The sequence below is a fragment of the Channa argus genome, chromosome 4 (genome assembly GCF_033026475.1).
Source record: "Channa argus isolate prfri chromosome 4, Channa argus male v1.0, whole genome shotgun sequence".
In the NCBI taxonomy this organism is placed as follows: domain Eukaryota; kingdom Metazoa; phylum Chordata; class Actinopteri; order Anabantiformes; family Channidae; genus Channa; species Channa argus.
This window is the reverse complement of record NC_090200.1, coordinates 7,910,332-7,932,055: the sequence shown is the minus strand read 5'-3', so window position 1 is coordinate 7,932,055 and position 21,724 is coordinate 7,910,332. Positions and strand designations below refer to the sequence as shown.

Genomic DNA, 21,724 nt, shown 5'->3' with positions numbered 1-21,724 from the left:
GTGATTTAGTGCTTTTACTGTGCTGTATAATTGACCTGCAAGACTGTTATAGGAGTCACGTGGCCACGGTGTCAGTGTCAGCCAAATGACAGTATGTTGAGCACATGTTCATAAAACATTAGACGGGAAATGGAGAAGAAAGAAGGTGAAGGACAGAACATTTGCTCCAGGAGGGACCATTATCTGTAATAGCATGACATAGTTTCGCTCGTCCACAGGGATTGGGAGCAGAGAAGAGGAGTCTTTAATCAAGTGAATTTACATATTTCAAACATGGTCCAGTACATGATTCGAAAATATGCTGTGTGCTAATAAACAGAACTTTGTGACTTTAAGTTGATGGAACAAAGTGAGCAAGTGATGACTTTTGACAATGTGCATTAAAACGTGAGACATTTCACAGGTTTTTCAGTTTTTTACACTTTATCATACTACATTTCTAGTAACTTACGGCATAATCTTCCTATTGACTATTGACCACTGTGAATGGAAAACTAGATAATTACATTTTTGTTAATGATAAATGTCAGACTAAATAAATGGTTTGTGCACATATGAAATATCACGGTTCTGTGGTTTCTGTGTGAGAGCTGCGTTCAAACTAACGATAGAGCTGTTAAAGCACAACACTGTGTACAGAGCTGCTTCACAGACTCACACTTAACAAGTAAAACCTTTCATTCAATCAATACTTGGAATTATCAGCTGTCTGGATAGACTCTTAAACCCTCACGGGCTTGTGTTTATTCTTCCCTGCCATGTCAAAGTTTACAGTGGCTACCTCCGCCGAGTTCTGTTCTGTTTTCAGCAACAGGATTTTGTGAAGGCGAGGATCGATTTTAGACATGGGCTTTGTTTTAGTCTTCAGTCAAGACAGTCACTCTGTCTCAATGGAGCTTCTGCCTCCAGCAGTGAATAAAAAACATATTCCTCCCTTTCCATTTTGCCGCTGATCAGTTACTTGGCCCCGTTGATGATCCTTCTCTCACTCGATCTCACTGACACCGTGTTTCAACATTGTGCTCTTCCAACGCCTGGATTCATCAAAGTCTGACAGCCTTGTCAATATTCCCCACCCAAAGTGGGCAAAAAAAAAAAAAACATCTAGCGCCTCAGTGCGATGAACAAATGTGCTCATAAATCTAAATATAGCCGAGGAGCTGTCAGCATTGTATGTAAAACTATGTGCAGTGATGTGGGTATTATTCACCAAATCTGCTAAAGCCATCTGTGCGTATGGTATGTCTCATACCATCAAATTACTCACCCGTGTGTGGCACTTTCATTAGAGCACATAATGCTGCCGTGGCAGGATTAAAGATTAATTTTGTCTACCTGATGATGAATGACGTGCTCACAAGATGCACCCGATCTGGATTAGCGGATTCTGACAGGTCTGAGGAACATGTGCTCTGAAATACACACCAGGTACATATTAATGGATGATTTAATCGTTATAGATTTCTTCCCACCTGTAACGTCATAAAGAAACACGAAGACACAAAACCTTCAGACAGTTGAGACATATATTACGAGGATTTGAACTGAATGTCAGTTTCCACTATTTTTATCGCTGAAAATAGCTACAGAGAACTTGAGTCTGTCTCAGTTGGTTTCACTTGGTTTTCCAGAAGGTTTTACTACTACTTGGGTATTTAGTCACAGGTCAAGGAAACTTTGACATGTGGCCCAGAGGAGCCAGGGTTGGAGTCGCTGATTTTTGGACAACCTTCCCCATCATCCACTGCTGTCGCGCAATAGCATTTATAGTTTTAACCAAAGCTACCGAGAGTCATAGGACGTATTTGCATCTATCCAACTTTTCAAATGCAAGACTACCACGACGAGACAACAAACAACATAAAAAGAGACATAAAACAAAAAGGCACATAAAAAGGGTACTAAAAAAGGGACACGAAACTACTGAAGAGTCAAACAATTTTATGAAACGATAAAACAAAACAGTTAAACAGCGTTTGCAAAGTAACAAAAAAGATGCAAAACTACCACAAAGACCAACTAAACAACCAATAAGAAACACACAATATCTAAAAAAAACACAAAACTATCTACAATATGTGACCTACTGTAGAATACGTGGGGGCCTTTTAGACATCTGTGCCCAGAAGGCCATTGTCCCATGACCCGTAAATGAGTATGTTTTTTACTCACTTGCTCCTCGTGAGTCATAGATGACTTTATACTTTCTGCAGGCTGTGTGTTTGACTTCGATTTTCTGTGCCGACCAGGACGGTTTCGTGTTGGTGGATCGACTGTCAGTTACGTGTGTACAGATAATTAACCAGACTTTTACCTGAAGTAACTTCCTGTTTTCTAATCAATCCCTTAATCAATGCCTCATTGAACTCTTGGTAAATGTTCACATCCTCTTGTCCACTGTTCATCACAGTCAGAGAGCAGTTGTTTTTCTCTCCTCTGAAGATCATGGATACACCGCTCGTAGACTCTGAGCAAAGCTGAAGGCTGCATTCAGCTGTCACACACTATTAGTCTTCGTATCCACTGTTCTGGCAATTTAGACAGATCTTTGACTGCGGAACAATAGTTTCACTTTCAGCACACATACCTCTAAAGATCAGCTCTGTAGCTGAGAAGCAGTCAACCTTCAGCAATAGCTGCCCTGATCTGCTGTCATCCTCGAGGTGGGTGGTGCAGTATGGGAGGGACTTTGATTTCTCTGCAGTCGTCCGCAGTATGCACTGTTGTTTCAAACACAGCGATGAGCATTTAGTTGAATCAGCAATGCACATTTGGGGGTTACACAAAGGAAGATTATGAACAACTTCTCTGAAGAAATGAAGAACTAACACTGTAATCAGTCAGAGGCAATGAGGTGCATTACTCGTAATTACATCTGTTGGATACACGGGAAAAGTTCCTGGAACAACAGCCCATCCGAACCCCCTCTTGTTATCATCTAAATGCAAATTAGAAGTAATAGGGACCTTGTCTGTCTATCTGTTGAGGTTCTGTGCCAACTTGCAGGAAGAGCAAGAAGAAATAAAGCTGTCTGATGTTTGTCTGACTTTCTGTACTCACTCTTTGTATTACTCAAGATATTTTTCCAGTCTCCCAGACACATACTTCCCACTTTCTCGAAGTCTTTTTCATCATTCTTCTTTTCCTCTGAACATTTTCTTCTAAAGCTTTTTTGTGCATTCTGGCTTTGAGGCATCCCTGAGGTTCAGCAAGCAGTGGTGTACACAAACTTGTGGTGCTGTTGTTTCCAATATGACTCATGACCCTTGTCACAAGTTTTTTTCCCCGAGGCCCTGCACACATGAAACCTAGTAGACAAGACTGTCCTCATGTGAAATATGGCTGTATAGGTTGCTTGTACCAGCACTCTAAAATAACCAAAAGATATGTATCACCGCTTGCCGATGTCTGCCGGCTGTATTGAACATCAGTCTGTCACCTGGTGTTTACTGTAGGCAAAGGTTTGAAGACGGATGGGTCAAAAAACTTTCCTACAGAGAACCAGAATTTTAATCCAGTGTAAAAGAACCTCTACTGCTGTGATGGTGTGTTACATTTGACACTGAAAGTCAAAATTTTGAGTGTCTGTGGTGTGTGTCTCAAAATATGGCTCAAAATATGACATCAGTGACTTTTAAGGTGGGGGCGGGGGGCGCGGCTGTAGCTCAGTTGGTAAGCTAGTCATCCATGGACCACAGGGTCAGTGGCTCGATCTCTGGTCCAGGCTACGTGTCGAAGTGTCCTTTGGCAAGACACTGAACCCCAAGTTGCTACCAATGGCTCAGGTGAGCACCCTGCATGTCAGCCACTGCATCGGTGTGTGTGTGTGTGAACGGGTGAATGGGAATCAACATTGGAATGTGCTTCAGCGCCATTTGCCTTAAATCAGCCACCATTTTTGTGCCATTCTAGGAGACGCAAGCTGCCATTGTGCTGCTTGTCAGGTGCAATTTCAACTGAAGCGGGTCTCTGTGTGTTGGTGGGCGCGTGGGACAAACAACCCACATGGGCCTAAAGGTTGAAGGACTTGTTGAAGTCAGCTGAAGTTAAACTATTTCACTCTGCTTTTATCCTGTGCTGTGGTGGCCAATGCTGACGATTAGGTCTCAAATGCTCAAACTATAAGTGAATTAATCGCTTCCAGGTGTAGAAATGGCTGGCAGCCAGAGGTTTTCACTAAAGTCGCAGTGAACAGCTGATCATATCACAGCGCAATGTGACAAATGTCAGGAGGAGGAAAGAGATTCATTCTTTACCAGCAATGTAAAGGTTGAAGCAGCCGACCTTGTTGCAGATCACACTGATGCACGAAGCCCAACTGCTAAAGGACGAAAGTTATGCACCGTAAACAGTGATTTGTGTTGCCACGATGCTGCGCGGGGCCGGGGCTGGCGTGTCAGTGAATGATTTGGCTGGGATACAGAGCACTTTTGTCATCACGTTAAAATCATTACCAGAGATGGGGCATGAGCTCTTCGACCCAACAAAACCAGTGCTTACATTACACAGTATAAAAGCTCCATACTATGTTTTACCAGAAATTATTTTACAAATTGTTTGGAGGGGGTTGCTTAGAAAAAGACGCCTATTTGTGAGCAGAGGTTTGTTGCCCAGATCATCTGAATGAAAGAGCATTACCACTGCTAAGGAGCCCTTGAGCAAATGAACTTCTCCCAACTATAGCATTAGACTCCAGGTGCGTGTCTGTGTGTCACTGCGTAATACAGGGCGTTCCTGGAAAAAGGGGTTCATGCTCTGTGAATCCACTCTTTTAAAAGAAAGGTTAAATAAATAAAGAACAAAATTTCACACTGGACTAAATACCCATTTGGTCTATTTAGTGAGTTTTTCAAATATTGACTTTATTCTGTAAAGTGCCCTGAGATGACTTTGTTGTGAATTGGCGCTATATAAATAAAGTTGAATTGAATTGAAATATTCATTACAGTCTTGGTTTTATAATTTGCATTAGTACGTATAAGTAATACGTTTATCAGCTCAGGCATACATACATTCGTGGTAAAGCTCCAAATAAGAGAAAGTGAAGGCATCTCAACATCAAATTTCTGGAGACTTCCCCCCATTTCTACTTCCAGCTGCTAACATTTTCCAGTGAAATTATGCTGTCCACCTTTAGGTCAGTACTTCAGTAATGATACCAAACTGTGCAAATTTGGGGAAAATGAAATGGAACACTAAGGTCTTGTTGAAGCTGTTACGTAGCATCATTCCTTGGCTTTCCATGTTATAGGCTGCTTATTTTGGGCTGGAAACAGCACATAGAAAAAGAGTGAGAGTATTGTAGCAAGATAGGGGGGAGGGTGCTGGTGACTTCTCCTGATGAGTGGTGGACTGGGTGGAGCAGGGCGGACCTCCTCAACAGTAGCCTGGTGGAAAATGGTGGGCTGACTCAGCCAGCAGGCTAAAGAGGAATGACTGTCAGACATGGCGAAGAGTGTGTGTGTGTGTGTGTGTGTGTGTGTGTGTGTGTGTGTGTGTGTTTGTGTGTGTGTGTGTGGCCATTAATATGTGCACAGATGACTGTGGGTGTTTACGTTTGCACCATGTCGGCTACTTCTGTTTTTGGGTGTGTGCACTGGAATGGTTTAGAGTAACGCCGGCTGATGGAGGGGTTTGAGAGCTGACATCTGGATAAGGCATTATCTGGGCCACTAAATTCAGCGGAGTTAAGCAGCAGAGAGGTTTTGGGGAGTAAGGAGCGAGGTGGGGTGCTGGGCAGGAATCTGTGTGAGCTGGAGAAGGTCAGTCTGCTGCTGTGTGCTTTCAGCTGGTTCTCATTATGGGGCTAATGTGACGCTCTGATCTCAAACACACACTGACTGTGCAGACCCAGGTTAAAGCCGGATATGGGTTTTGGGAGGCCCCCTTCACTACAGCTTCTGTATCACAGTTTCCCTCCTTGGAGCATGGCGAGACTAGGGGCCTCGTTTATAGAAAGGCCTCAGTATCAGATTTAGTCTCGGAAAATTTTGTAGGGTATGAAGCCTGAAGCCGAGTCTTGTCTCTAGACATTTGATCAATGTTAAATTTAAACAGGAGACTTTTCAGATCCATTACTTGTTTATAATTCTCTCAAAAGGATAATTGCAGTTTTTTTGGAACCTGCTGTGCCTGTGCTAATTTCCCTGTCACTACCTTCACTGTGGTCATCAAAGCAATCAGTATCAGCTTCAGTCACATCTTTTTGTATGCTCATATATCTGAGTCAGAGGGGAAGCAAATAAAGGATTTGAATTTTTGTCTGTTCTAGCCATTATAGCTGAATGCTTGGGAATAAAGATGCTGAGAAACTTGCTGACTGAAATCGCACTTAGCCATAGCATTCAGAAGTAGGTGGAAGTTATTGAAATATGTTTAGTCTATATTACACTGCAAATGTCCCAAATCCTAGTGTTGAATGTTTAGTCATGGTGATAACTCTCTCTACTACTTAAAATCAGAACATATTGTGAGGGGGGGGGCAAAATACCCTTTCTTTCATTTATTCACAAACACACTAATTCCAGGGAAGCTGCCATACATGGTGCTGGTCCGGAGAGCAACTTGGGTTTTAGCGTCTCCCTTTTATATGTGGCTGCAAAAAGCCATGATTCAAACCGCCGATTGTTTAAATAATAGGCAACCCGCTCCACATCCTGCGCCACACCCGCCCAACGAAGCAGCCTTTTCTGCGATACAGAAAAATGTGTTTATCGGAACATTTTAACTGTATCAAGGCTTAAAATCGACACGCTTTTTTCAATACTTTTGACTCTAACATACAAAATTTGGCAATTACAAAGGAAAACAAAGGATGGGTTGATTTATTCATATTTAGAGGCCCAACAGCAGCGACGCCCGACATGAACCCCATTTTTACCAAGAGTTCTCCTACTCTCCAGCTGATCTGGGTTTCTTAGGATCCAGGCCCCAAGTCTGTTCCCCTGTGATTTATGACAGTGAACTGCTACTCAGCAAAGTGTTTTCCAGCCCACTGAAAAGCCAATGTCATGCTGATAATTAGTGGTGGGGTGAGTGATCCCTGCGCTGGTTCTCATAACTGCAGTCCTAAGGGCACTCGGAGCGAACGCTGAATGGAGCTATTGATATCTCAGAAATGACTCTGAAAGAATCAGGATGAGAGCAAACACACTGACGCACCTTTTCAATACCCCCCAAAAAGTGATGGAATCATCTTGCTGTCAAGTGCTTTCTTTTCTTTCATGCTCACAAACGTGACTGTTCCAGTGTCGCCTCAGATACTCTCAGTAGTCTGCAACTGTGTACCAGTCGTACAAGTGATGGAAACATTAAAACCCACTGTAAGGAACTGAGGACAAAAACCTCAAGAGCATAGTCTGACACTCAAGTAAAGTTCCAAGAACTGCAGAGGGAGTCTCCACACAGAGACACGGGCTATCAGAAATATGTGACATTTTTATGTCAAAGCTGGAAAACCCCAAAGTTGGGTCTAAAGGAGTAGACCACTGAATGTGTGCAGTATCATTATACTCTCTTCAATGCTCCTGAAGACAAAGCTCATAGGAGGATCAATACCACTCTCGTGTCTGTGCTCAGGAGTTGAAGCAACGGGGTGTTTAAGCATATTCTCCAGTGTTAAACCATAAAAATAGTTGAACCACCTTTAAAACTCAAAGCTGTTACATTTGCATTTTTATTCTGGAAATTACCAAGCTTGTTTCTTTCAAACCGTTTTTCCTAAATTTGTTGTTTTACCAATAAATCTTAGTGCCATTTGACATTAACGATCGGCGTCAGACCAGAATTCATCGACAGCCCGTGGCCGACCCACTGCAGCAAACACTTTTCAAAACACCTCAAAATGTTATAAAGCTCGCCTGCTGAACACTTCCCTCACACTGTGTTGATCCTGTTCAGTATGCTCCCAACATTTGCAGCTCTGTCGATAAACTGCAGCAGGGGTTACTTTCAGTGCAGCTTTGGAGCCATGACACGGCAACAGTGCACCATGAAAGTAGTTCTACTGTGAGAAACTACCGTTTGAGTGTTGAGAGCAACTGATTTGGAGGCACCTTTTAAGCTTCTGCGAAAGCATTTATGAAACAAAAGATGGATTTCTCAGGAAAGCGTTCGTGCGACATGAGAGAAAATGGAAAAGCAGCAGTGTGGTGATGATGAAAAAGTGCAATAATTAAAAGTGGAGTGACAGGCTATCGCACTTTAAATTGACGACTTGAAATAACCAACAATAAAATGAATTAGTTTAATTATCCTGACTAATCAGTGGATGTAGCAACAGGACACAGAACCTCTTTGCTTTGTTGACATTGTACATATTAGAAATCTAAGTGGCTGTACTTAACTGCTTGCTAATTTCCTGCTGCCATTACCTTGAACCTTCGGTGCTGTGGAACAAAGCCAGAGCAGTCTAGCCAGCTGTGCCTTACATGCTGTGCTCACGGGTTGTTCTCCCACCTTTCAGGCTTTTTTGGAATAAAGTACCGCGGGATAATGAAAATCCTTTATTGACCTTTTAATTAGATTTATGAGTGTATGTCAGGTGCGAATGAGTAGAAGCACAGGACACTTGCTATTCTGCAAGATGAGAAATACGCTGTATCACTTCAAAAGTCTGATTAGCCTGGATGTGATTTCCATTGCTACTCGGCTCTACTTTCTTCCTTCCTGTCTTCTCCCTTGACACACCGTTCTAGCCTCTTTTCACATGGTGAGACTTCACACTGGAATTCATTACCGGAGTGTTAAAACGTCCTTCAGCTCAGTCTATAAACAGCCTTTCTCTAGCTGAGGGAAAGCAGAGAAAGTCACAGTTAGGTGTATAAACAATCACTTGTTGGAACATTTCTTGCAGTACATGAGCATCTGGCAAAAGAAAGTGTGTGTGTGTGTTTGTGTGACGAGGGATATAGGTCGAAATAGCAACAGGGGAGTCAGTCCTCTGATGTCACAGGGGGATTATTTTAACAGGACCCACCCATTGGGACCTCGGTGGTTGATGGCTTCCTCGGCACGGCTCGGCCGACAGAGGCACGCTTTGTATTAGCCAGTCATAAACTACAGCAGAGCCCCGAGTCACAACAGTGCTTCTGTTCATGGCTGTTTCTCTTACTACATTGTTACTTGAGTGAGATCATCAGTCCAAAGCCATTAAGAGCAACGAGTCTTTTGGTTTAGCTCAACGAGCCAACAAACTGTGAATTTGTCACACCATATTCGGCCACAGTATTGACTCTGAGAGGAGCTGTTTACCTTGTAGCTCAAGCCTGATTTGGACATTTCAGAAGGCTTCAGCGTGTACTTTTTCAACTATCCCGCTATGTCTTTGTTCAGAATTGCCTTGAAATACAGTAAAGCAAAGGTAAATTAAAATTGCAAGGCAGCCGATGTTTTGATGGAAATGTTTTTTCAGCAGCAACTGTGCGAAGAGAGGCCCTAAAGAAAGCTTTTGAAGTATTAAACAAGGCTGTTGCTTCTGTTTCCTGTGATTTGATTGGATGTCTTGAGGTCTTACGTTACTCCACTGCAACCTTTCACCTTTCTGATCCCTCCTGACTACTTTCATCTCAATCCCGCAAAGAAAATGGCAGCAGAGGCAAACATGTCACTTTTCTTTTACAAATGTCATTAATTCTGCAGCAGGGCTTTTTTCCCCCTAGCCCTCAACAGAAAGTGGGCCTTTCCTATTCATCTTGTATAGCAACCCAGCCTTTCAGACAGCCTCTCCCATTAACGGCTCAATCCCAGACAACACTGAGGCTTTCACATCTTTATTTCCATGCTTTCCCTCCCTTTTTCTTACAGGATCGTTTTTGAAAGCTGAAATGACATTACACTGCGAATGGCCCTAGTTTTTCGTTGGCGCTGCCACTCCTCCTCTGTTGTTTAAGTGCAAGTTTTGTGTTTGTTTGTTTTTGTTGTTGTTTGTTTGTTTGTTTTTCAAAAAGACAGGCTGAAAAGTTTTAATTATTACCATTGAGGAGGCCACCCGCTGCGGCTCCACAAGCCTATTTTATTCTGTATTGTATGTACTTCACTCTGGCTAACATTGTGCTGTCTCAGAGGGAATTGAATGGTGGGCTAAAATGATGCTGTGCTCGTTTCACACTGACATAGTCTCGTTTGAGAAATAGCTCCATAAAACCTGTAAAAGTGTGTCCCTGGTGATCTCTGAAAAGTCAGTGGGGAAGGAGGGGGGGGTTCTTTAAAAACCGCTGTTGTCAAGGTATGTAAAGTGGGGGCTCTGTTTAACTCTGCTGGAGGTAGTTGTGTTTTCTGAGCCTGATGTATTCAGACTGAGGTCTATAAACATGTTGCAACCAACACCATCTTTTCCTTTAAAGAGCAGCAAGCAAGTTGTCATTCGGATCTTGTTATTGTCATTTGCATTTATGTGAAACAACACGATGATGGTCATGAGATTGCTCAGTCCACATGATATTGTAAATACATACGTTTAACGTATTTGCTGCATGGATTTGTCTCAGTGCCATCGTGTTGTTTTTTTCTTCAAGTCAGAAGCAGAATGTTTGGGGTTGATGGAGGCAGACAAAGCCTATGGCTTTTTAGGCTACAAAAGTACTTGTGATAAATGCGAGGAACAGAAACATGTTAATGCAGTAAACACATTCTGTCTCATAATTCAAGTCACCACTTGTCAAAGATTGAAGCACAGCGACGACATTAATCATGCTCCAATTGTTTTGAGGAGACTTTGCATTGCAAGCGTGAGGATTTCAGGGAAAACAAAAGAAAGACGTTTTCTCAGCAGCTCAACAGCTGAAGTTCTCTTAAGGCTTATTTTGTGTCACAAATTGTTACTACATAGATGTCAAATGTAGGGAACAGGGCTGTGACTGGGTTTGTTTGTTCCAACACTAACAAACTACAAGAAACTAATTTAAAGTGTACAACGTGACTTGCAACACTTATGATCTATATAGTATGTACAGTTGAAGTTATGCAGTGTTAACTGTTAGGGCACACGGGGGCCATCTTGTGGGGTTTCCCTGTGTTTCTGTGGGTAAATTGGATGCAATTTTTTTAACTTCCTGTCATGATTCTTAGAAGCGTCGCCCCAGCAAGGCAGTAGAGGAGTGCTGCCTTACCTCTGCAGGCATGACTGTACTCTGGCAGTGTGTGATTTACAACGTTGCCACTGTAAAACATTTCATGTATGGATTGATATTAGTTCATCCATATACTGCTGCTTGGTATTACAGGTGTCTTAAACCCCAATGTCCAGTCAAAAGATATTTGACTCATCCAGGGAAACGTAAATTGGAGAAGAGATGTCATTTAATATATGACAGATAATCTTAATAACGTTATAATTTATTGCTCTGTCGCCTGGCAATCAACTAATTTTTTAACATGATCAATTTTTGGTGTACAATTACTGTATATTATAACAGATTCAGAGGTAATATCTGCACATCTACTATTGACCCTTGTGAATAATGTGTTAATCACCATGTGGCCGTGTGCTTAATGCAGTTATGGGCCTAAAGACTCCTCAATTCTATGCTCAATGTAATTATATCCATAAGCCATTTTGTTGTAGTAGGCACAGCCCAGGAAAGGAAACAAATGACCAGCATAACCCCTATTTATAGTCAAGTTACTTTTCGGTTACTGTTTGGATTTCATGCAGTGTTACTATGGCAGAGAAACATGAAACCGGGCATCCTTACTTCTGCATGGTTAGAAAACTTCTGCATACGGTTATAGAAATAAATCATATTGTGGACCTCATTTTATTTATCTATAGATTGTCTTTGTTCTTACTGACAGATGAAAAGGTTTTTTTGCTTTTGTGTTGTTGGCGTACGAAATGTAACAAGGCAAAGTAGTAATAAAGTTTTTTGAATCGGGAACATGATATAAAAGAAACATAGACTGTCACATTAATAAAATGAATTTAAATTGCGCACTACTCGGTTTCACAGACACACTAGCAGCCCATATTTATTAGATGTCTCTTCAGGTATTTAGACTTCAGGATATTTTGCATGTGATTCAAGTATTTTCATTTGGTGACCAATGCAGCCAGGGCGGAGAAAAAAAGTCTGCAAGTGATTCTGACTCACACAAGTCACAGGACACAAAGTCGAATGAATGTCTCCAATCTTCCTGCACTTGTGGTCAGTGTGTCTGTTCCCCATAGCTTTTCTGGACATGTGTCGCTAGATTGAGAGAAAAAGAGGATGGAGAAGAGGAGAAGGAGGAGGAAAGGGAAAGAAAGACAACAGAGTAATTCATTTGGTCATCCACGAGAGAGAGGAAGACTCAGTTTCCTCCAAGCATTATAAATACAAGCGCAGTCAGTCATCAAATTATGGCCATCTGCATTGGCCTGAGACCAGGACTCTGCTTGATGTACAATAAAGTAGTGTGTGGAGGGGTGTGGTAGCTAAATGGCATTACAGACTGTCCTCTCGTGCGGTTAAACCTCCACACTCAGACTGACACCGAGGGACGTAGCAGCTTCAAAACTTTAGCTCACAGGCAGCATGGATAGTGATACCATGTCAGAGAAGTCACCTGTCACATCATCAATTTACACCCAGGAAGACGACAAACACGCCTTACGTAGCAGTAAAAATCTGGAGACTTGCGATGCCCAGTCCCAATCTAAAAAAGCCTTTCATAATTATGTTTTCCCTTCACCCTGTAGGTGCGATTCCCTCTTTGCATACCCATTGAATTGTGTGAAAACATGAACATTTTCAGCAAGGGTGCAGAGACAAAAGAAGTGTCACAGAGCAGGGCATTTGTACAGATAGCATGCTGAAAATGTGCTTTTCCGACATGAAGCCTATTCTGCACAGAGCTTTTCACAGCTTAGCTGGGGAACTAATGAATTCCAGGACCAGGTACACTGCAGAGAGTAAAGCAATTGTGTGGATCATTAGAAAATGTGCTCCTTTTCCTGAAGGCAACAGCAGCTAGCTGAATTTGAACCAGAAAATCCCCAGGCAGAATTGTCTTGGCATCGCTCTCTCCTTCAGCCTTTTATCCCCATGCTCAGTGAACAATCCAACAAAAGCTCGGGTTTAAGAACCATGGAGCACATTGCGATTTTCTTTGTTAATGCAATTGCCTGTAAAAAAAAAAAAAAAAAAAGATTCTGTTCCCCCATTTTTCAGTTTCAGCCTGAAGGCTCCTGAGCAATTAGCAGCAGTCTTTCATTTGGAATACCGTCTCCTTAGCAGAAACTTTGTGAACAGTTCCATAAAAGCCTCTAGCACAATCGGTAACAACTAACGTCAATAGCCTCTGAAAAGTGGCCATTGGGAAAATGTTACTGATAATTTAATTTGATTCACTAATACAAATGGATATTTGCATGATCAGCCTTATTCTCACTTTGAATTTTACCAGCAGGGATCTCATTGCTTTCGTTTTGCTACGTTTCTCTGATTTCTTTCAGATCATTTGTTAGCATTTACGAAATGGGCATTGCAAAGTTCAATATGTGATAATGTCAAAAACAATTTCCTGTGATATTTATTCCTGGCAACAACCAATATGGCTTTTCTATGGCTGCAAGGAGACCAGTGCAGTGTAGCAGTGTGTAATCAAACGTCTCTGTGTGTATTTAGCTCTGTGCTGAGACCGTTCATCATTGACTTTGTTCATGACAGAGCAGCCTTGGAACCAGAAGCAAATGCCTTTTAGTGAAATGACAAAAGCACAAACGCAGTGATAAAAGCTTTGCTCTTGTCCTTGCTGACATCAAAATGATTGTCTTTGTTCACATTTCCAGGGTTTGTTGCAGAACTGGGGAGGAAGGCTTCATTTATAGGATGGGAAACCAAAGGACAAATATGACCTTCGGTGTTTTAAAGTTGGCGGCGTGGCATTAATGTAGATGCCACACAAACACGGGCTGGCCTTTAAAGACTCAGACTTTTGCTCTCACTTGAATACTTTCAAACAATCTTGAGAAAATACCTACGGATGTGAATGCTTCGTATCTTAATTTCTCCTCTTCTGTTTTGTGGCTGTCTGAGAGGCTTTTCCGTGAGAATTTTGCCTCCTGGCATCAAGCCCTACCAGGCCCCTGGATTCCAATGTTGGTTCTGAGGGAACTTTTGGGCGGTCGTGATCTCAAAGGAACGTTCGAGCTTGCAACACAGCGATGTTTCACTGCTTCACTATTCCAAAAATTCCAAAGCATTAGTATTGTGTGATATGCAGCCCGCCTTCTTCACTGTGTGCCAGTGAATTTTAGCATCCCGAACTATCACCCTTATGAGGGCAAGTGGGCGGCTAATGGAAAGTCCCGTCTCTATATCTTTTGGTTAAGGCCATGGAGAAAAGCCTGCTGAAAAAACGGGGTCTTGGAGGTGGTCCAGTTTAATTTCAGAGCATGTGCACTGGGAAATAATTGACTTCCTCTGTGGTCTACATTTTGTCGAGGGCCCCGGAGAGCACAGTCCAAGGCAGGTGGCTGAATTTGCATATCATTGGAAATGAGGCAGCTCAACCATGGGAAATCCTGCACCCCTTGACTCTATATGCCCAGAAAACCTCCACAGGGGTAATGAGTGAAGTCTCAGTGAGAGAATCCCTTTGAGGCCAGAGCTTCTCTCATCCAGTAGCAGCAGGACACCTGATAATTTAGAAATCAGTCTTGAACAAGATGCACTGCAATGTGAGAGCGACAGAAATACCCATATTTCTGCAAACTTCCACATTACAATGCACAATCAGCGGCTGTAGAGTGAGCTTAGAGTAAAATATGTTGTGTTATCCTATATATAGTATAATGAATGTAAGAGCTTAGAGAGTGCAAATTGACATCATGTTACAGTTTATATATTTTTTTTTTGTAAATGCAAATTCTTCTCCATCCTGTCTTAATTGCAAAGAAAGGAGAGTGGTGATTCAAATATGAATAGTTAATTAAATATATGTCTTTGTGTGACTGCTTAAACAATGTGACTGAAACCCTGAGAGTTTTAAAGTCGATTTTTTTTTTACTGAGCATGATTTTATTTAATGCTCCACATCAGCAGAACATCAAATTAATCAATGGTATCAAATCAACTCACAGGTCACAGGTGAATTTTCATGATCTCCTTTGAAATGACACCCACTGTCCTCCGACCGTCAAATTGAATAGGAAAAAAAATCCTTCTCCCAGGGTTAAAGAGTCGGATGCCTCGGCGTTCTGGGATAACATAATACCCTGTTCTTATCTGTATTTGCTAAAACCTATTTCCACTCTTGACAGAATCGTACTTTGGGGACAGCTACTGCAGTATACACACCTTTCAAGACGTGTCCACCTTCGACCTGTCACTCCAGATCAAGACGAGTCGGCGAAGTGGGCTGCTGCTCCTGGCTGCAGGACGGGAAGACTACCTGTTCCTTGAGCTCCAAAATGGGAAAATACAGGCAAGTAGGCAGCAGACTGACATTTTATTTACATGCTAGTATGAGATAATGTAAAAGACTCTTTCCTTAAGATGGGTGTAAATGTGTATGAACATCGTTATCCTTGAATATCTGGAGGTATGTTAAGTATACGTTTCTTGTTAGCAAAATTACCAATAGTTTTACATTATCTTTTTTTAAATTAAAATTAAAGTATGATCTCCATAGGTATAATAACACATTTTTATACTAAAACAACTTCTTCCACAAACAGTACTTGAAAGAAAAGAAATGTTTGTAAGAAAGGCTTAAAATACACAAGCAGATGCAGAGTTAATTTAGAAAGAAAAAGGTGAGGTAACAACCTTACTTATCTCAGGTATGTTAAGAATGTGCATAATTAGCACCTGCCTAGCTCCGTACACATTTAAACAATATGTATAAATATTTATAAATATCTATGTAAACTCAGTGTTAAAGTACACATCTCTTTTATTATCTTCTCACTTAGTAAAAGGTGCAAAGCATCTTGGTTTCTGCTTTTTTTAGTGAAGGATAATTTAAAGCATCTTAGATACTGGTCACCTTTTAGTAATGGACATTCTCATAGATGAATGCTAATGTATTATGAATTACTGTGGGTCAGAATAAAGTGATGAAATCAGCTCAAACTTTACAGGCAGCTGCTTTTGTTGTCTCCATAGTGACACAGATGTCATATTTGTCACCTTTTGAAAGTTTATCAAACATATCGGAACTAGTCTTGTACATTTATGTGATTAATATCATTGAATTCACGAATGTTTAAAATGCTTTTCTTAGTATAGTATTTGTACTTTAGTAGCTTAGCTACAATTGAGAGCATGTACTTAGTACTTCAACGTCAGTACAAAATTCAAGTGTGCTTTCTTGCAGTGGATTGCTTTTCAGCAGTACTTGTACAGTACTTGCGTACTCCTACAACCTCTGTATGTACTGCGTAGTACTGAAGGTCATAAAGAGCAGGACATAATTTATCTTCGTTGCTGTACATGCAAATCATGACGGATACTTGATTAGGTGTCATGCCAAAAACAACCTAAAGTTTCTGTTGTCATCTTTAGTAATCTGACTGAAATAAGACCCCTGACATGTTACCTCTATAATTAAGCACTGACTGCTTTGAAAATCAGCAGAATTAGCATCAGGTGTACTATCACAGAGATTCATAAAGATTTTCCCTTGACAGGACAATATCTCTTCCTTTTTTAATGAGGCCAAATCTCAGGGTATGTGTAATCAAGGAATGTTTCCTTTCTTAGTCTTCATTCTCTTTCCTCTATGAGATGCACTGAGCAAATAGACTCAAGGCTTTTTGAAAATTAAATTGCTTTATCTGTCATTCGTGCATAAGAATCATGTCATTGATTTAAGCAAACCCCAAATCTTTGATGTTATCCGTGGAACTTCTTTGAACTAGTTCATTTAAAAAAATACAGCTTAGTCAATACTGTGAGTGTACCTCAGGATTTTTCTGGGGTTGTAGATTTACTGATTAGATCATAAATGTTAATATTATAAAAGGATGAGTCAGTCGATATATTAGCCTTACATAAATGATATGTGAGAGGATTCAGAAATGGTCATTTGTGGGTTCAAGTAATAGTTTCCTGTTTATAAATGTTTACATGGACAAAGTTGTTTTGTCATTGTGCAAAAGACCTTCCCCATTAAACCCACATTGTCAAAGACTACCAATAAACTTCACAATGATAAATGAGCTGAGCTGAAATGTATTGCACACTTTAAATGAAATGAAATGTTTTCATTTTCTTCTAGGCACGGATGAACTTGGGCGCTGGAGAGGTGACATTGTCCTCATCTCAAGGTGTACAGTTGAACAACCTGCTGGATCACAAAATCTCGCTCACATTGCAAGATGGGAAACTCACAATGACAATTGATGAGCTCTACCCGACATACGTTCCTGTGAAAGCCAGTGGGCAACAGCTCAACGTAGATCTGGGCATTTGGCTCGGAGGAATAGGAGAGCTGGAGGCTCCCTACCTCAGCAATGCCATCCCACCATTCCGTGGTTGCATTTCTGAGGTCAGATTTGAGTCCCATCAGTTCGATATTCTCGGCAAAGTGTTCAAACAATGCCAAGACACAAAGGAATCCTGCAGCAGTGAGTTTGAGGCAGGTGATGGTGAGGCAACTAGTTTTAGCACTCCTGACTCCTTTATATCTTTCCCCACCTGGAGTGGGGCTAGTGGAGCCCCAAGGGCCTTGGAATTTCTAATGAAAACCACCATTGAGGATGCGTTACTTGTTTTCCACCCGGGACGAGATTCCGACTTCATTGCTGTTGGTGTTACAAGAGGGATTCTCACAGGTATGGTGGACGTCGGCAGTGGCATGAAGGTGCTGGAGAACAATGCAGTGCAGCTGGATGATGATCAGTGGCATAGAGTTATGGTTCAGGTCAGTCAGGATTCTTTCGTCATAAATGTAGACAGCCAGTCCTCATCCCTTCGTCTTGACCCATCAGAAAACCTGGACTTGGTTGGAAACCTGTATTTAGGAGGCATCCAGAGGAAAATGAAGGACGTATTTCGTGACAGTGGGTCGTTAAATCACGTAGAGGAGGAAATAACATCTGAGTCCTTCATCGGCTGCTTGGGGGGAATCAAAGTAAATCAGAAGGACAGAAACCTACAGGATGCTGTTGTGACCAAAGATGTTCATCCGAAATGTGAAGGAGAGGACTATGAATACTCCACTTACTATGAATTGGAACCTACAACCTCTACACCTGTCCGCATTCGATATTTTAATGTGAATACTCAAAAATGCAACTCAACAGCTGATACACCAAGGCTGTTCAAAAACGTAACAAGACTTCTCGATGTCACCCCAGTGTTTGTACCTGAAGGTGAGGATGCATTTCTGGATCTCAACAACTTAAGTCCTACATTTGACCTCAGCGCTGCAGAAATGAATCAGTCTGATATTATCTTTACTCTGCAGAATAATCCATGGTACGGCATCATTGATATGAACACGGACACAAAGCACACACAAAAATTCACTCTTCTGGATGTTGTGAATAAGAAGGTTAAGTATATACATGATGGAAACGAAAGGCAGACGGATCAAATCCGGCTAGAGGTAGTTGCTCAGAGCAGTGGCTACCTACCAGAATGTCTGAAAACTCCTCAGGAGTACGTCCTCCCTGTTGAAATTCTTCCTGCTGGTGACATACTTAGTGGAGGAGAAATCACCATCAAGGAAAACGGCCGGACTCGATTGAGTCCGAGCCATATCAAAGTCACGGAGTCTGACTCCCTCTGCAATGATTTAGTAGTAACAGTAAAGTCTGCGCCTTCCTTTGAAGTCGGTCACTTCGAAAATGGTCACCAGCCAGGAAGAAGCATCTCACAGTTCACTTGCAGGGAGTTGGAGAATGGAAATATCTATTTTGTACATAAAGGAGGTCCTGCTACAGGAATTACCTTGGAAATCTCTGACGGACAGTCAGTAAGCTATTCTACTACTTTAAAGTTGTCTGTGACACAGCCACATATGACTATTGTCACCAACACTGGCCTTGTTTTGTCTCAAGGAAGTAATTCGTCCATAGGTGATCAAAATCTGGCTGTCCTCACTCATCCTCATAATGGAGACGCCTTGTATAACATCACACAACCACTCACATTTGGTGAACTGCAAATTATGACAAATGAAGGAATGTTCAAGCAGGTTACAACTTTCCATCAATCAGATCTGGATCAAAACCGCCTTAGATTTGTCAGCACAGACTCAAGTGACCAGGAAGATGTTGTGGTGGAGCGGATTCAGTTCAGCACCCACCTGGGTCAGTTTTCCCTTTGGAACAACACCTTTTTAGTAAAGATCGTGCCTGCACAAGTGAAAGTTTCAGATATGGTTGCACTGGAGATAAAGGCTGGAAAAGACCAAATAATCACATCCACAGAGCTTCAGGCCCAAGTGACAGGGAAAAACCCCAATCCACAAACTGTAAAATACATTCTTGTCAAACCTCCAACACTGGGTAGCCTCTTGTTGTCAGACAAAGAGCTAGCAGAGGGTGACATGTTCACCCAGCAGGACATTTTGGACAACAGTGTTAGCTACAGGGTCCGTGTGCGAAGGGCTGTGGATAGTATAGACCAGTTTCAGTTCAGAGTCTTTGCTGAGGATCAGTACTCTCCCCTGTACACCTTCCCAGTAAACATCCTTGGTGATGCAGGTACCCATGTTGTGACTAATGAGAGGCTGGTTGTCTTGCAGGGTGGAGAGCAGATTCTGAGCAAAAACTATCTATGGATAGAGTCACCAAGTTCAATAGATGTTCTTTATCAGGTCACGCAAGGCCCAAAGTATGGACGACTGATAAGGGACTCCCCTCCTGGGCAGCCTAGGTTTGAGGGGGCAATTAGAGTTTTCAGTAATGAGGACCTTTATCTTGACAGGCTTATTTACAAGCATGATGGCTCCAAGACAAGCAGTGATGAGTTCAGTTTCTCAGCACTCGATCAAGCCTCAGATAAAACACTGAGCGGTGTTTTCAGAATATCCATCCAGTTCAAGAACGAGCACGCCCCAGTGAGAGTTGTGGATAAAGTCTTCAATGTGGTCCGCCAAGGTCAGCGTCTGCTAACGACTGATGTTATCAAGTTTACGGATGAGGACTCTGGTTTTAATGACACCCAGATCATTTATGCTCGTGAAGGTATCCTCTCAGGCAACATCGTCTCAACATCTAATCCATCACAGCCTGTTTTCCGTTTCACACAAGCCGACCTGCGAGACAAAAAGATCCTCTTCATTCACCACGGAGCAGATCGTGAACGTTTCTCACTGCAGGTGTCGGATGGTTTCCACAAGAGCACTGCACTACTTGAAATCCAGGCAGGTGAGCCCTACCTGCGATTGGTGAACAACACAATCATCGTTATCGACCATGGAGGCACCAAGACCCTTAACACCTCTCTCCTGAGTGCTGACTCCAACATGGACATCAGAGATGACAGTGAAATCAAGTTCCAGATTACTTCACCCCCCAGCAATGGCAGGATTATTGTGAGTGGGATTGAGGCTTCAATGTTCACCCAGGAGGACCTGAAAAAAGGTGTTGTGTCATATGAGCATGATTATGATAGTCGGAGCTCCAAGGACTATTTCAGCTTTACTGTCCAAGCAAGAAGACATTCGGAAGATGGCACATTCAGGATTAAGATATTCAAGCAAGGTTACTTATCTGAGCCAAGAGTGGTAACCAATAACGTCATAATTTCCTTTGAGAACGAGCACACCATTATCAGTCAGAAGGATCTCAAGGTAACGTTCACTAATATGTAATTGCAATATGTTGAGCAAAACCCCTACATGTTAAATATCTGTACATTCGCGTAGCACAATTTGGCAGCGATTACATAACAAACCTTTTCAAGTTTATTTTCTCTTTGTGCAGAAAACGTCTTTTCTAATGTACATCACAACCACATGAAAGGGCTAAATATGACTGTTGCTGCTTTTAATCAAGTTTACGTACTAAATTACAGTCTATTAAGTGTGGAAAACAGAGCAGTAAGTACCCCTTAAGGAGCTTCCTGAAACCCACTGTAATTTATAAGATGAGTCTGTCTGCACTTCATCTTGAAAGCAATTAATGAGGTTTAAATCGTGGGTTCATTCATAAGATATTTTATGTATATACATTTTAAGTTTTAAAATGCTGAGGAGCTTTTCTGAAAGTAAAAAAAAAAAAAACTCTTTCTTTAAAACTTGAACTTCAAGACAGTGCACACATTTTAAATCAGCAGTATTGATTGGAGAACAACCTGGACACCGAGTAGACACACGGCTGAAATGTGTAATGAACAAAGCCTTGACAGAATGGCCTTTACAAGCGGTAAAACACTGACTGGCTTCTGGGAGCCTTTCCAGTGTGTGTCCTTACTACGAAGTGGAAAGTAGTACGATTTTTTGAAATATTGTCATGTGCAAGCGTGACTTCTAAACACTCCAAGGCTTCAGGCTCCTGGGAGTTTATCAAAACTCTATAAAGAGGCTGTAAATCTGCCTGTGTCTACATCTGCATGTCTTTTTTTACATTTCAGTTTACCGTCCTATGTAATACTGTGTGCCAACTCCATGAGACACAGTATGTACGGCACAGTAGTTAACGGTGCCCTATTTTAGTACAGTACAAATTAATGTAGCGGAACATTCACGTATCACACTGTGCCTGTTTTAGCAGGAAATGCTACAAGGCATCTAATTCCAGCTTTTAGTCTAATTGTGGCTTTGAAGCACGACTGATGATTTCAAATGA

General features: G+C 41.8%; 1 protein-coding gene across 1 annotated transcript in view; it reads left to right on the top strand.

Annotated features, from left to right (window-relative positions):
• cspg4 (chondroitin sulfate proteoglycan 4) overlaps positions 1–21,724 on the top strand; it is a 63,472-nt gene that overhangs the window by 21,912 nt on the left and 19,836 nt on the right. Inside the window, exons 2-3 of the mRNA XM_067500294.1 lie at positions 15,242–15,405; positions 17,203–20,727. Coding sequence (XP_067356395.1) covers positions 15,242–15,405; positions 17,203–20,727 — 3,689 coding nt within the window. The remainder of the gene's footprint in view (positions 1–15,241; positions 15,406–17,202; positions 20,728–21,724) is intronic.